The sequence below is a fragment of the Carcharhinus amblyrhynchos genome, unplaced genomic scaffold (genome assembly GCF_965287045.1).
Source record: "Carcharhinus amblyrhynchos unplaced genomic scaffold, sCarAmb.v2.hapA chromosome_169, whole genome shotgun sequence".
NCBI lineage: Eukaryota > Metazoa > Chordata > Chondrichthyes > Carcharhiniformes > Carcharhinidae > Carcharhinus > Carcharhinus amblyrhynchos.
In genome coordinates, this window is record NW_027649909.1 from 151,536 (window position 1) to 168,752 (window position 17,217).

The following is a 17,217-nucleotide window of genomic DNA, read 5'->3' on the forward strand; positions in this document are numbered from 1 at the left end:
GCGAGGCATCTTGAGGGGAATTGCTTGATAGAACAGACGCAGCACGGTTTCGTTAAGGGGAAGTCGTGTCTGACAAATTTATTGGAGTTCTATGAGGATGTGTCTAGGGCGGTGGATAGAGGAGAGCTGGTGGATGTGGTCTTTCTTGATTTTCAGAAGGTGTTTGACAAGGTACCTCACAAGAGGTTATTGCAGAAGGTAAGGGGGATTGGAGTTGGGGGTAGGGTGTTAGCGTGGATAGAGGATTGGTTGTCAAATAGAAGGCAGAGAGTGGGGGTTAATGGGTGCTATTCGGATTGGCGGGTGGTGACTAGTGGAGTGCCCCAGGGGTCGGTGCTGGGGCCTCAGCTATTTACCATTTATATAGATGATCTGGAGGAGGGAACCGAGTGTATGGTGTCAAAATTTGCTGATGACACCAAGATTGGTGGAACGGCAAATTGCGCGGAGGGTGTGGAGAGTCTGCAGAAGGATCTAGATAGGCTGGGCGAATGGGCCAGGAACTGGCAAATGGAATTTAATGTTGGCAAGTGCGAGGTGGTCCACTTTGGTAGGAATAATGGTAGGAAGGACTATTACGTGGCGAAAAACTGCAGCAGGCGACGGTGCAGAGGGACCTCGGTGTCCTTGTGCATGAGTCGCAAAAACCCAGCCAGCAGGTGGTCAGGAAGGCAAATGGGATGCTGGCCTTCATAGCGAGGGGGATTGAATATAAAAGTAGGGAGGTCTTGCTGCAACTGTATAGGGCATTGGTGAAGCCACAGCTGGAGTACTGTGTGCAGTTTTGGTCGCCGTACTTACGTAAGGATATTTTGGCCTTGGAGGGAGTGCAGAGGAGGTTTGCTAGGCTGATGCCGGAGTTGAGGGGGTTGAGCTATGAGGACAGGCTGAATAAACTAGGCTTGTACTCGTTAGAGTTTAGAAGAATGAGGAGAGATCTCATTGAGACGTATAAGATGATGAATGGGATGGATAGGATAGAGGTGGAGAGACTCTTCCCGCTCAGAAAGGACAGTAGGACTAGGGGGCATAGCCTCAAGATAAAGGGGGTGTGGTTTAGAACGGAGTTGAGGAGGAACTTCTTCACTCAAGGGGTGGTGAATCTCTGGAATTTTCTGCCCGTTGAAGTGGTGGAGGCTTCCTCGCTAAATATTTTTAAGACGCAAGTTGATGGGTTTTTGATAAGAGAGGGGATTAAGGGTTATGGGGAGATGTCGGGAATGTGGAACTGAGCCACGACAAATCAGCCATGATCTTATTGAATGGCGGGGCAGGCTCGAGGGGCCAGATGACCTACTCCTGCTCCTATTTCTTATGTTCTTATGTTCTAATATGCAGATTGACTCTGGATGCATCAAACGTGGCGATATTAGGGAGGAAGTAATTGGGAATACCAGAACTGAGACTAAGAGAGGGAAACTGAAGAATAAGGGAGGGACAGGAAAGGGAAATGGAGAGAGAGAGACACAGCTGCAAAGAATAGAGCTGAAAGGAGGGAGAGACAGTGGGGTTTGTGCGGAAGCTCAACTCCAGTCACTTTTAATTGTGTTGCTGGGCAGTCCAAACTGATGCCATTTGCCAGGTTTTTAGGTGACGTTTACAATTTAAATTAACTGCAATTTGACATTTTCTGTTTCAGAATTCTTGCAGGAAAGAAGATGAACACAGAAAAGGAGGCGATTGAGGTAACAGAGTTTGTAACCAGTTAGATGGTTCAATTCCAAATGAACATGCGGGCACATCAAAACTGCCATCAGCAGAGACATTCTGTACGCTCTCCTGTATGACAGAGTGGTAAAACCACGCCAGCATCACAGCAAACAGTGCCACAGGTCATTTCATCAGGATCACCTTGCAGCTCCTGGGGGCATGTTGGCAGCCAGTTGGCTGTGATGTTTTTTACATTACAGCACTGACTGCACTTTCAATAGAACTTCCCTGACTGTAAAACCTTTCAGGAATTATACATTTCCTGGAAGACACCTCAATCTTTAACAGCCCAAATTAACAGGTATGGTCCCCCACACACTGACTCTCACTGGGGTACGGGTCCCCCACACACTGACTCTCACTGGGGTACGGGTCCCACACACACACTGACTCTCACTGGGGTACGGGTCCCACACACACACTGACTCTCACTGGGGTACGGGTCCCACACACACACTGACTCTCACTGGGGTACGGGTCCCACACACACACTGACTCTCACTGGGGTACGGGTCCCACACACACACTGACTCTCACTGGGGTACGGGTCCCACACACGCTGATTCTGATCTACCATTCATGGTAAGTGTCCTCAAAGGGCTAAGCATCCTTGTTATGTTTAATAGGAAAGTTCTCATTACACTCCCAGACTAGGCACCGCACTGGCTAAAAGCAAAAATACTGCTGATGCTGGAAATCTGAAGTAACAGAGAATGCTGGATAAACTCAGCAGGCCTGGCAGCATTTGTGGAGAGAGGAACAGACTTATTGTTTCAAGTTTGTATGTGTCTTCTTCAGAGCTCTTAAATATTTATTGTCTTTCTCTCTACCATTGCTGCCTGTTCTGCTGAGTTTTTCCAGCATTTTGTGTTAATTGCAAACACTCCCAGGACAGGTACAGCACGGGGTTAGATACAGAGTAAAGCTCCCTCTACACTGTCCCCCCCATCAAACACTCCCAGGACAGGTACAGCACAGGGTTAGATACAGAGTAAAGCTCCCTCTACATTGTTCGCCATCAAAAACTCCCAGGACACATAAGAACATAAGAAATAGGAGCAGGAGTAGGCCATCCAGCCCTTCGAGCCTGCCCCGCCATTCAATAAGATCATGGCTGATCTGTCGCTGCTCAGTTCCACTTTCCCGCTTTCTCCCCATAACCCTTAATCCCCTCTCTTATCAAAAACCCATCAACCCGCGTCTTAAAAATATTTAGCGAGGCAGCCTCCACCACTTCAACGGGCAGAGAATTCCAGAGATTCACCACCCTTTGAGTGAAGAAGTTCCTCCTCAACTCCGTTCTAAACCGCCCCCCTTTTATCTTGAGGCTGTGCCCCCTAGTCCTACTGTCTTTTTTGAGCGGGAAGAGTCTCTCCACCTCTATCCTATCCATCCCATTCATCATCTTATAAGTCTCAATGAGATCTCCCCTCATTCTTCTAAGGAAAGGCAAAAGAAACTTAAGCAAGGAGTAAGAAGGACTAAAGAGTCATGAAAACGCATTGGTCAGCAAGATTAAGGAAAATCTCAAGGCTTTTCATACATATATAAAGAGCAAGAGGGTAGCCAGGGACAGAGTTGGCCCACGCAAGGAGAGGGGAGGGAATCTATGTGTGGAGCCAGAGGAAATGGGCGAGGTATTAAATGAGCCCTTTGCATCAGTATTCACCAAAGAGAAGGATTTGGTGGATGATGAATCTGGGAAAGGCTGTGCAGATAGTTTGAGACATGTTGAGATCAAAAAGGAGGTGACATTGGGGTTCTTGAGAAGCTTTGAGGTAGACAAGCTCCCAGGACCTGATGGGATATACCTCAGAGTACTGAGACAGGCAAGGGAGGAAATTGCTGGGGCCTTGAGAGAAATCTTTGTATCCTCACTGGCTACAGGGGAGCTAAGAAGTCTCACAACACCAGGTTAGAGTCCAACTAGTTTATTTGATAGTAATCTTACAGACTTTCGGAAATGGTGTTCCTTCGTCAGGTGTGTGGAACCTTCCATACACCAGATGAAGGAACACTGTTTCTGAAAGCTTGTGGGATTACTATCAAATAAACTGGTTGGACTCTAACCTGGTGTTGTGAGACTTCTTATTGTGTTTACCCCAGTCCAACGCTGGCATCTCTACAGGGGAGGTCCCAGAGGATTGGAGAATAGCCATTGTTGTTCCTTTGTTTAAGAAGGGTAGCAAGAATACTCCAGGTAATTACAGGCCGGTGAGCCTTACATCAGTGGTAGGGAAGTTATTGGATAGGATTCTTCAAGACAGGATTTATTTCCTCTTGGAAATAAGTGGAACATGGAACATTACAGCGCAGAACAGGCCCTTCAGCCCACAATGTTGCGCCAACCAATTAAGAAAAAAGCAATGACCCTCTAACCTAAACCAATCCCTTTCCATCCATAAACCTATCCACGGACCTCTTAAACGCCCCCAAACTAGGCGCATTTAAACTGCAGCAGGCAGGGCATTCCAATCCCTCACCACCCTCTGGGTAAAGAACCTACCTCTGACATCCGTCCTATAACTACCACCCCTTAATTTAAAGCTATGCCCCCTCGTGCTAGCTTTCTCCACCCGAGGAAAAAGGCTATCACTGTCCACCCTATCTAAACCTCTAATCATCTTATATGTTTCAATAAGGTCTCATCTTAGCCGCCTTCTTTCCAACGAAAACAACCCCAAATCCCTCAGTCTCTCCTCATAGGACCTTCCCTCCATACCAGGCAACATCCTGGTAAACCTCCTCTGCACCCTCTCCAATGCCTCCACATCCTTCCTATAATGTGGGGACCAGAACTGCACACAATACTCCAAGTGCAGCCGCACCAGAGTTTTGTACAGTTGCAACATGATGTTGCGGCTCCTAAATTCAATTCCCCTACCAATAAACACCTAGACACCGTATGCCTTCCTAACAACCTTATCGACTTGATTTCCAACTTTCAGGGATCTATGCACATATACACCTAGATCCCTCTGTTCGTCAACACTATTCAGAGTCCTACCGTTAGCCCTATACTTTACACATCAGTTATTCCTGCCAAAGTGAATTACCTCACACTTTTCCGCATTAAACTCCATCTGCCACCTCTCGGCCCAGCTCTGCAACTTGTCCAAGTCTCTCTGTAAACTATGACACCCTTCCTCACTATCTACCACTCCTCCGACTTTGGTGTCATCAGCAAATTTACTAATCCATCCTTCTATTCCCTCATCCTGATCATTTATAAAAATTACAAACAGCAGTGGCCCCAAAACAGATCCCTGAGGCACACCACTTGTAACCGAACTCCATGACGAATACTTTCCATCAACCACCACCCTCTGTCTTCTATCAGCTGGACGTATTAGCGACAGGCGACATGGTTTTGTGAAGGGGAGGTCGTGTCTTACGAACTTGATCCAGTTTTGCGTGGAAGTGACACAGATGGTCAAAAAGGACCGTAGGAGGAGAGGTAATCAGCCGTGGATAACGAAGGAGGTGAAGGAAAGTGTTAAATTAAAAGCGGAGGCGTTTAGAGTAGCTAAGAGTAGTGGGCGAGAAGAGGATTGGGAGAGGTTTAAATGTTAACAAAGATTGACAAAAAAGCTGATAAAGAAGGGTGGGATAAACTATGAAGCTAGCGCTTAATATAAAAAAGGATAGCAAGAGTTTTTATAAGTATGTAAAAAGGAAGAGGCTGGCTAGGGTGAACATTGGACCCTTAGAGGATGAGAAGGGGGACTTAGTGGTAGGGGATGGGGAAATGGCTGAGGTCTTGAATAATTTTTTTGTTTCGGTCTTCACGGAGGAGGACGTGAATAATTTGCCGGGTGTTAGAGATGGAAAGGTGGTAGGACTGGAGGGTCTCAATGACATTACTGTTACTACAGAGGCGGTGCTCGACAGACTGGAGGGGCTGATTGTGGACAAGTCCCCAGGACCGGATGGAATGCATCCGAGGGTTCTGAAAGAAATGGCGGAGGTGATAGTGGATGCCTTGGTGGTTATTTTCCAGACGTCGCTGGATTCCGGGGAAGTGCCGGAAGATTGGAAAGTGGCTAACGTTACGCCGTTGTTTAAGAAGGGTGGCAGGCAAAAGGCAGGGAATTATAGGCCGGTTAGTTTAACGTCTGTGGTAGGTAAAATGTTAGAATCCGTCATCAAGGAGGAAATAGCGAGGCATCTTGAGGGGAATTACTTGATAGAGCAGACGCAGCACGGTTTCGTTAAGGGGAAGTCGTGCCTGACAAATTTACTGGAGTTCTATGAGGATGTGTCTAGGGCGGTGGATAGAGGAGAGCTGGTGGATGTGGTCTTTCTTGATTTTCAGAAGGCGTTTGACAAGATACCTCACAAGAGGTTATTGCAGAAGGTAAGGGGGATTGGAGTTGGGGGTAGGGTGTTAGCGTGGATAGAGGATTGGTTGTCAAGTAGGAGGCAGAGAGTGGGGGTTAATGGGTGCTATTCGGATTGGCGGTTGGTGACTCGTGGAGTGCCCCAGGGGTCGGTGCTGGGGCCTCAGCTATATACCATTTATATAGATGATCTGGAGGAGGGAACCGAGTGTATGGTGTCGAAATTTGCTGACGACATCAAGATTGGTGGAACGGCAAATTGCGCGGAGGGTGTGGAGAGTCTGCAGAAGGATCTAGATAGGCTGGGCGAATGGGCCAGGAACTGGCAAATGGAATTTAATGTTGGCAAGTGTGAGGTGGTCCACTTTGGTAGGAAGAATGGTAGGAAGGACTATTACTTACGTGGCGAAAAACTGCAGCAGGTGACGGTGCAGAGGGACCTCGGGGTCCTTGTGCATGAGTCGCAAAAACCCAGCTTGCAGGTGCAGCAGGTGGTCAGGAAGGCGAATGGGATGCTGGCCTTCGTAGCGAGGGGGATTGAATATAAAAGTAGAGAGGTCTTGCTGCAGCTATATAAGGCATTGGTGAGGCCGCAGCTGGAGTACTGTGTGCAGTTTTGGGTGCTGTACTTACACAAGGATATTTTGGCCTTGGAGGGAGTGCAGAGGAGGTTTAATAGGCTGATGCCGGAGTTGAGGGGGTTGAGCTATGAGGAGAGGCTGAATAAACTAGGCTTGTACTCGTTAGAGTTTAGAAGAATGAAGGGAGATCTCATTGAGACGTATAAGATGATGAATGGGATGGATAGGATAGAGGTGGAGAGACTCTTCCCGCTCAGAAAGGACAGTAGGACTAGGGGGCACAGCCTCAAGATAAAGGGGGGGGGCGGTTTAGAACAGAGTTGAGGAAGAATTTCTGCACTCAAAGGGTGGTGAATCGCTGGAATTCTCTGCCCGTTGAAGTGGTGGAGGCTACCTCGCTAAATATTTTTAAGACGCGGGTTGATGGGTTTTTGATAAGAGAGGGGATTAAGGGTTATGGGGAGAGGGCGGGAATGTGGAACTGAGCCACGACACATCAGCCATGATCTTATTGAATGGCAGGGCAGGCTCGAAGGGCTAGATGGCCTACTCCTGCTCCTATTTCTTATGTTCTTATGATTGATGAGGGTAGGGCAGTGGATGTTGTCTACATGGACTTCAGTAAGGCCTTTGACAAGGTCCCTCATGGCAGACTGGTGCAGAAGGTGAAGTTGCATGGGATCAGAGGTGAGCTGGCAAAGTGGATACAGAACTGGCTCAGTCAAAGGAGACAGAGGGTAGCAGTGGAAGGGTGTGTTTCTGAATGGAGGGCAGTGATAAGTGGTGTTCCTCAGGGATCAGTGCTGGGATCTTTGCTGTTTGTAATATATATAAATGATTTGGAGGAAAATGTAACTGGATTGATTAGTAAGTTTGCAGATGACACAAAGATTGGTGGATTTGCAGATAGCGATGAGGACCATCAGAGGATACAGCAGGATATAGATCAGTTGGAGACTGGACGGAGAGATGGCAGATGGAGTTTAATTCGGACAAATGTGAGGTAATGCATTTTGGAAGGTCTAACACAGATAGGAAATATACAGTAAATGGCAGAACCCTTAAGAGTATTGATGGGCAAAGGGATCTGGGTGTACAGGTACACAGGTCACTGAAAGTGGCAATGCAGGTGGAGAAGGTAGTTAAGAAGGCATACGGCATGCTTGCTTTCACGGGGCACTGAGTTTAAAAATTGGCAAGTCATGTTGCAGCTTTATACAACCTTAGTCAGGCCGCACTTGGAATATAATGTTCAATTCTGGTCGCCACACTACCAGAAGGATGTGGAGGCTTTGGAGAGGGTACAGAAAAGATTTACCAGGATGTTGCCTGGTATGGAGGGTATTAGCTATGAGGAGAGGTTGGAGAAACTTGGTTTGTTCTCACTGGAACGACGGAGGTTGAGGGGAGACCTGATAGAAGTCTACAAGGTTATGAGGGGCATGGACAGAGTGGATAATCAGAAGCTTTTTCCCAGGGTGGAAGAGTCAATTGCAAGGGGGCACAGGTTTAAAGTGTGAGGGGTAAGGTTTGAAGGAGATGTATGAGGCAGATTTTTTACACAGAGGGTGGTGGGTGCCTGGAGCTCATTGGCGGGGGAAGTAGTGGAAGCGGATACGATAGTGACTTTTAAGGAGCATCTTGACAAGTACATGAATAGGATGGGAATAGAGGGATTTGGTCCTCGGAAGAGTAAGGGGTTTTAGTTAAGTCATGGGGCAGCATTGTCGATGTAGGCTTGGAGGGCCTGTTGCTGTGGTGTAATTTTCTTTGTTCTTTGACAGGTACAGCACAGGGTTAGATACAGAGTAAAGCTCCCTCTACACTGTCCCCCCATCAAGCACTCCCAGGACAGGTACAGCACGGGGTTAGATACAGAGTAAAGCTCCCTCTACACTGTCCCCCATCAAGCATTCCCAGGACAGGTACAGCACGGGGTTAGATACAGAGTAAAGCTCCCTCTACACTGTCCCCCATCAAACACTCCCAGGACAGGTACAGCACGGGGTTAGATACAGAGTAAAGCTCCCTCTACACTGTCCCCTATCAAACACTCCCAGGACAGGTACAGCACGGGGTTAGATACAGAGTAAAACTCCCTCTACACTGTCCCCCCCATTAAACAGTCCCAGGACAGGTACAGCACGGGGTTAGATACAGAGTAAAGCTCCCTCTACACTGTCCCCCCCCATCAAACAGTCCCAGGACAGGTACAGCACGGGGTTAGATACAGAGTAAAGCTCCCTCTACACTGTCCCCATCAAACACTCCCAGGACAGGTACAGCACGGGGTTAGATACAGAGTAAAGCTCCCTCTACACTGTCCCCCATCAAACACTCCCAGGACAGGTCTGGAGCTAGAGGGTAAGTTAGATGTGACAATTCCAGAGTGGGAGGTAGACTGTGTGATGTTGGGAATTTGGTTGAAACAGGGGTTCAAGATGCTTCTTCTCTACTTTTATTTTGACCTCTAGTAGTTGGTGACCTAACTTCCTTTCTCTCCGAGCTCAGAGTGCAGCTCACTCTGTCAATTATTCACTAAGCTTTTCTGAAACGGCTGGGTTTGCGGTACGTCAGCAACATTTGGAAATCTATGCAGTGTAATTCGGGACAATGTCAGTAGCTGCGGCAACTTTAGCCCAGAGTGCTGACATCTGGAACATCTGGGAGAGTTTCCTTGATTCAGGCGGCAGGTTTTGAGTTGGTCAGGGACAGGAGGATGTGAGTGTGAGTCAGGCAGGTCTGGGGAGGCAGCAGGCAGTGATGGAGGAGACTCAGCCCCTGACTTTGTCCAGCAGGTACGAGGTGCCTGCTACCTGTGTGGATGAGGACCAGGGCCGCCCATAGCACCATGAAGCAGGATGTGATCCAAGTGGGAGGAGTGAAGAGGAATCTGGTGGTGATGGGAGTCTGTCTAATCCGGTACAGACACTGTTCACTGCAGCCACTACAAGGACCTCCCGAAGATTGTTTAACCTGCCTGGTGCTAGGGTTAAGGAGATCTCCTCCAATGGCAGGGGGAGGAACCAGGTCCAGATGGGAATCAACAGCATTGGTAGAACCAAAAATGACATTTTGCTCAGAGAATCTGAGGAGTTGGAGGCCAAATTAAAATGCAGAATGTGAAAGGTAGTATTGTCTGTTTCCCAAACTAGGCAACAATTGGCATTCGGACAAGCAGAGCAGAAAATGAAATGTAGCGAGAGTGATCTGGAAAGCAGGAATTTTGATTCATGGGACATTGCATCCGTATTCAGGGTAGAGTGAGCTATTCCACAGGAATGGGCTTCACTTGGACTAGCTGGGGACCAGAGGCCTGGCCAACTAAATACCTCGAGCTGTGACAGGGCTTTAAACTGACTGGTAAATGTGGGGAACAGAGGGGGGGTCGTCAATAAGATAAATGAATGAGAGTCACAATTTAATTAACAGTTAGTATCTGTCACTGGCTAGGCCAGTATGTATTCCCCATCCATCATTGCTCTTGAGAAGGTAGATGATTTAAATCTAATCGCCAGGATGTGAGTTGGAAGATGGATAGGATTTTCAGGAAAGTGAGCAATCAGTTTTCACCACCCCGAGACTCGGTGTGTAACACTCCACCACGGGCTCTGCAACTCCCACTGATATTTGACACTCAGTTGGGTGGTGATTGGCCACAGGCGGGAATTCTAGCTGCCATTGGTAGGAAGTCCAATCGGATTGGCCGACAGCTCTTTACCCCAGCCAGGCAGAGCGCCGCAGTGGTCAGAAGTGGTCCTGCGCACTCAGCCTGGAACAAAATGCTGGCACCTTTGAAACGGTAAGTGTCGGGGAAATGAGGTTACAGGTCGCCCTGGGTGGATGGTATTGGGAGGTGACTGTGGCATTGGGAAATAGGCCAGGGAAGAGGGTGTCCTAAAGTACCAATGTCCCGGGGTGGGGGTTGGGTGTTGGGAAGGGGGAGGTGTTGGGAAGGGGGGGGGGTTGCCTCAACTCTGAGGGGACCTTCAGAGTGAGGGTGCTTTTCAAGAAGGGAGGGAGAGAGAAAGTGGTGAACTATAGACCAGTTGTTGGAATCTACGATGTATCAGGGCATGATTAGAACAAGTTAATATGATTTTAATAAATTTAAAGATGTAACTAGTTGGATGGATAAAGGGGAAGCAGTAGGTGGGAACAGAGGAAATAGAATTGGAGTAAGCCATTCAGCCCTTCAAGCCTGCTCTGTTATTCAACCAGATCAAGGCCGATCTTAGACCTCAGCACTATTTTCCTGCATTGTCCCCACATTGTTGACATCTAACTCAAAATCTATCAATCTCTGTTTTGATCATATTGAGTGACCGAGCCTCCACAACCCTCTGAAGTATCGAATTCCAAAGAATCACCTCCACCTGAATGAAGAAATTACTTCTCACCTCAGACCAAATGGCTTGTTTCTGAGATGGTGCCCCCCGGTTCTGTACAATTGCAGCAAGATATCTTTACTCTTGTACTCAATCCTCTTATGATAAAGATCAACATACCATTTGCCTTTCTAATTGCTACGCCTGCATGTTAGTTTTCTATGAGCAAGGACAGCCAGGTCTGTTTGGACATCAATGTTTCCCAATCTTCCTCATGTAAGAAACATATTCTTCTGCATTATATTCCCTCTGCATGTTCTTGCCCACTGACTCTGTCAGTCCATGTCAGTGTATTACATCCAATCCCATGTGCTCTAATTTTGCTAACAAATCTCTTGTGGATCCTTATCCCACCTGATAGGGCCATTTGAAAATCCTAATATGCCACATTGAATGATCTCCCTTATGTATTCTAATCGTAACATCCTCAAAAAACTCCAATTTGTCCAACATTCCCCTTTCATTAATCCATGTCCAGTCCTACCATTATTTTGTAAATGTTCATTTATCACATTCTTTGGAAAAAATTCCAGCATTTTTCCTATCACTGACATCAGACTAACAGGTCTGTAATTCCCTATTTTCTCCCTCCCTCCTTTTCCAAACAGTGGGGTTACATTTGTTACCTTCCAATCTGCAGGAACCGTTCCAGAATCGAATCAATTTTGGAAGATGATCACCAATACATCCACTATCTTGACAGCCACTTCTTTCAGCACTCTGGGTAGATCATCAGGTGCAGGCAACCTTCAGTTCCATTCATTTCTCAGTACTGCTTTTTCACTCATACAAATTCCTCCCAGGCTCTCAATTTTGCTCATCCCTTGGTTCCCTAGTCCCTAGTATTTCTGGAAGATTTTTATATCCTCCATGAAGACAGAAACAAAGTATTTGTTTATTTTCTGTGCCGTTTAGATGTAGTCTGTCCGGATTTTCAAAAGGCATTTGGTAAGTTGCCCCACACAACGTTAATAGGCAAAACAAGGGCTCAGGGAGTTGGAGGTAATATATTACCATGGATTGGTTGATTTAGCTCAGTTCGCTGATGTAGATCGATGCAGTGTGGGTTCAATTTCTGCAGTGGCTGAGGTTATTCATGAAGGCCCCGCTTCTCAACCTTGCCCCTTGCTTGCGGTGTAGTGATCTCAGGTTAAATTCCCACCAGTCAGCCCTTCCCCTCATATGGGACTTTGGTGATTTTACCATTATTAGCATGGATAGAGGATTGGTTAACAGACAAGAAGTAGAGAGTGGCCATAAACTGGGTAATTTCAAGTTGGCAAGCTGTGAATCGTAGAGTGCCGCAAGGATCAGTGCTGGGGACTCAGCTATTTACAGTCGGTATTAGTGACTCCGCTATATTACTCTGTGTCTCTTCATCTAAGTTTGATGATGAGACCAAGCTAGGTGGAAAGTTCAAACAAAAACAAAGAATAATGGAAACCTCAGCAGGCCTGAAAGCATTTTTGGAGAGAGAATAGAGCCAACATTTCGAGTCTGGATGAGCCTTCATCAGAACTGGTGGATAGGTGAGCAGTGGGAGGACACAAGCTACAGATATTGGCAGGTGAAGTGAGTGGGCAACAAGAAGGCAGGTGGAGTATAATGTAGGCAATTGGGATGTTATTCTCTTTGGTGGCAAGAAGTGAAATGCAGAATAGTTCGAAAAGATGTGAAATTTATTGAAGTTCACATAGATTTGGTGTGTTTGTACAAGGAACCCGCAGTTCATACACGGTTAACATGCCAGTTTCAAGTGCAGCAAGCAATTGCGAAGGCAAATGGCATTATTGTAAGGTAATAGGAGTACTGGAATAAATAAATCTTGCTACAGTTGTTCCAGGGTTTTGTTGAGACCCTATCTGGTGCAGTTTTCAGAACAAAGAAAATTACAGCACAGGAACAGGCCCTTTGGCCCTCTAAGCCTGCACCAACCATGCTGGCTGACTAAACTAAAACCCCCTACGCTTCAGGGGACCATATCCCTCTTTTCCCATCCTAAAAGAGAAAAGAAAATTAAACTTTAGTCTCCATATTTAAGAAAGGATATACTGACATTGGAGGCAGCATGGTGACGGTTTGCTGGGTTGGCGAGAGGGGGGTGTTCTATGATAAGAGGTGAAGTAAATTGGGTTTAAATTCTCTGGAGTTTAGAAGAATGAGAGTTGATCACATTGAAACCTGCAAGATTTGGGTGGCACAGTGGTTAGCACTGCTGCCTCACAGCATCATGGTCTTAGGTTCAATTCTGGCCTTGGGTGACTGCCTGTGTGGAGTTTGCATGTTCTCCCTGTGTCTGGGTGGGTTTTTCCTCCCACAGTCCAAAGATGTGCAGGTTAGGTGGATTGGCCATGCTAAATTGCTCTTTAGCATCCAAAGATTATCAGGTTAATACATGGGGTTACAGGGATAGGACTTGGGTAGGATGCTCTCTGAGTCTGCGCAGACACAATGAACCAAATGGCCTCCTCCTGCACTGGGGGATTGCATGATTCTGAAGAGATTTGATAGGATAGATGCTGAGAAATTGTTTCCACTGGTTGGGGAATCTAAAAAAGGCTCAGGATAACAAACCAATTATTTAAATAAATGTATTCATGGGATGTGAGCGTTACTGGCTGTGCCAGGTTTATTGCTCATCCCTGAGGGCAATTAAGAGTTAACTACACTGCTGTGGCTCTGGAGTCACACATAGGCCAGACCGGATAAGGATGGCAGATTTCCTTCCTTAAAGGGCATTAGTGAACCAGAGTTTTTTTAATGGTGTTCATCAATGGTTTCATGGTCATCATTAGACTTTTTATTGAATTCAAATTTCACCATCTGCTGTGGTGAGATTCAAGCCCAGGACCCAGATCCCCGGGTCTCTGAATTACTAGTCCAGTGACAATACCAGTACACCACTGCTTCCTGCTGACAGACTGAGGGGAGGAGAAATTTCCTCACTCAAACGGTTGTGAATCTTTGGAATTCTGTGCCTCAGAGGGTTGCGGATCCTCCATTATAAAATGGATTTAAGGCTGGAATAGACAGATTCTTGGCTTCTCAGAGAATTAGGGATTTGGGGAATAGATGGGAAAATGAAATTCAAGCCCAAGATCAGCCATGATTGTATTGAATGGTGGAGCAGGCTTGATGGGCTGGACGGTGTACTCCTGCCCCTATTTGTTGTGTTTCTAGTGCACAGAGCAGGGTTAGATACAGAGTAAATATGCTGAGAATCTGTGAGGTTAGAACTGGGTCCCTGTGTCTGTTGCAGGTAATGGATGTTCTCCATGCAATGGGTCCTGATACGGTGGTCATCACAAGCTCCGATCTCCCCTCTGCTCTGGGGGACAACTACCTAGTGACCCTCGGCAGCCAGAGGAAGGGTAAGTGAGGCTTCTGTCATATAGATGAAGAGGATAAGTTTGTTTCTAACAATGTGATTGACTCAGGTTGACACAGCACGTATTCTCCTGCAGTTTGGGTCTGCTGTGGTTCAGTGGGTAGCACTTTCCCACAGAGTCTGAGGGTTAAAGTCCCACTTCAGAGTCTTTAATACAGAATCAAGTCCAACACACTCCATGCATTGCCGGGATATCGTTTCTAATGGACTTTGGAAGAGGAGCAGAGGCCCTTTCAGCCTCTTCTGTTATTCAGATCATTTTAAATCGAGGCTCAAACTTTCATCTCGGATAAAAGATGATCCTATTCTAATAAAGGGCAGGCGAGTTTTCCCCGTTGTCCTGGCTGCCATTTATTCGTCAATCAACGTTACAAAAAGAGTAAGAAATCTCACAACACCAGGTGATTTGCTCACCTGATGAAGGAGCCTGTAAAAGCTCGTGATTCCAAATAAACCTGTTGGACTTTAATCTGGTGTTGTGAGACTTCTTACTGTGCCCACCCCAGTCCAACGCCAGCATCTCCACATCAACATTACAAAATGCAGATTATCTGGGTCATTATCACATTCTTGTTTACAAAGAACAAAGAAAAATGCAGCGCTGGAACAGGCCCTTCAACCCTCCAAGCCTGTGCCAATCATGATGCCCTTACTCGGTCCGTATCCCCCTCTTTGCTTCTTATCCATATACCCATCCAGATGCTTCTTAAATGCTACTATTGTTCGTGGAAGCTTGTTTTATTAAAGTAATTACCAATTTCCCAACACTGACTATAATTCAAAAAGTGCATCATTGGGTGAAAGCACTTTGGAAAGTGGAAATACTATAGAAATGCGTGCCTTTTTCAGTCGAGACAGACTTTTGCTCTTTCCTGCTTCGTGTCTAGTGAACAGACCATTTACAAAATAACTCAGCTCCTCCCAGCAGCCTCTGTTACTATCTCTACTGATGTTAATCCAGCTCCCTCACACTGTCACTCAGTAACCCCCTCTCTCCCCCCCAGCACCCTGTGTTACTGACTGTATCTGTACTGATGTTAATCCAGCTCCCTCACACTGTCACTCAGTAACCCCTCTCCCCCCAGCACCCTGTGTTACTGACTGTATCTGTACTGATGTTAATCCAGCTCCCTCACACTGTCACTCAGTAATCCCTCTCCCCCCAGCACCCTGTGTTACTGACTGTATCTGTACTGATGTTAATCCAGCTCCCTCACACTGTCACTCAGTAACCCCTCTCCCCCCAGCACCCTGTGTTACTGACTGTATCTGTACTGATGTTAATCCAGCTCCCTCACACTGTCACTCAGTAACCCCTCTCCCCCAGCACCCTGTGTTACTGACTGTATCTGTACTGATGTTAATCCAGCTCCCTCACACTGTCACTCAGGAACCCCTCTCTCCCAGCACCCTGTGTTAGAGTTATAGGGGTTTATAGCATGGAAACAGGCCTTCGGCTCAACTTGTCCATGCCACCCTTTCTTTTTTAAAATCCCTAAGGTAATCCCAATTATCCGCATTTGGCCCATATCCCTCTATACCCGTCATACCCATGTAACTATCTAAATGCTTTTTAAAAGACAAAATTGTACCCACCTCGCCTACTACCTCTGGTAACTTGCTCCAGACACTCTCCACCCTGTGTGTGAAAAAATTGCCCCTCTGGACACTTTTGTATCTTTCCCCTCTCACGTTAAACCTGTGCCCTCTCGTTTTAGACTCCCCTATCTTTGGGAAAAGATATTGACTATCTAGCTGATCTGTTCCCCTCGTTATCTTATAGATCTCTATAAGGTCACCCCTCAGCCTCCTTTGCTCCAGAGAAAAAGTCCCAGTCTATCCAGCTTCCCCTTATAACTCAATCCATCATGTCCTGGTAGCATCCTAGTAAATCTTTTCTGCACTCTTTCTAGTTTAATAATATCCTTTCTATAATAGCGTGACCAGAATTGCACACAGTATTCCAAGTGTGGCCTTACCAATGTCTTGTACAACTTCAACAAGACATCCCAACTCCTGTATTCAATGTTCTGACCAATGAAACCAAGCATGCCAAATGCCTTCTTCACCACTCTGTCCACCTGTGACTCCACTTTCAAGGAGCTATGAACATGTACCCCTAGATCTCTTTGTTCTGTAACTCTCCCCAGTGCCCTACCATTAACTGAGTAAGTCCTGCCCTGGTTCAGTCTACCAACATGCATCACCTCGCATTTGTCTAAATTAAACTTCATCTACCATTCATCAGCTCACTGGCCCAATTGATCAAGATCCCATTGCAATTGGAGATAACTTTCTTCACTGTCCACTAAGCCTGTTAGTGTCATCTGCAAACTTACTAACCATGCCCCCTATATTCTCATCCAAATCATTAATATAAATGACAAATAACAGTGGACCCAGCACTGATCCCTGAGGCAGACTGCTGGTTACAGGCCTCCAGTTTGAATAACAACTCTCTACAACCACCCTCTAATTTTGTATCCAATTAGACACCTCACCATAGATCCCTTGAGATTTAACTTTATGCAACAACCTACCATGCGGTACCTTGTCAAAGGCCTTGCTAAAGTCCATGTAGACAACATCAGCTGCAGTGCCCTCACCTACCTTCTTGGTTACCCCTTCAAAAAACTCAGTCAAATTTGTGAGACATGATTTTCCACTCACTGACTGTCCCTAATCAGTCCTTGTGTCTCAAAATGCCTGTTACTGATGTATCTCTACTGATGTTAATCCAGCTCCCTCACACTGTCACCCAGTAACCCCTCTCCCCCCAGCACCCTGTGTTACTGACTGTATCTGTACTG

The 17,217-nt window shown here is 46.5% G+C and overlaps 1 protein-coding gene across 2 annotated transcripts in view; it reads left to right on the forward strand.

The window, feature by feature from the left end:
- The window catches only part of LOC145338775 (pyridoxal kinase-like), a 67,437-nt gene that overhangs the window by 32,451 nt on the left and 17,769 nt on the right, over nucleotides 1-17,217 (forward strand). For both annotated transcript variants that reach the window (XM_080183167.1, XM_080183166.1), the window contains exons 7-8: nucleotides 1,640-1,685; nucleotides 14,279-14,390. In XM_080183167.1, coding sequence (XP_080039293.1) covers nucleotides 1,640-1,685; nucleotides 14,279-14,390 — 158 coding nt within the window. The remainder of the gene's footprint in view (nucleotides 1-1,639; nucleotides 1,686-14,278; nucleotides 14,391-17,217) is intronic.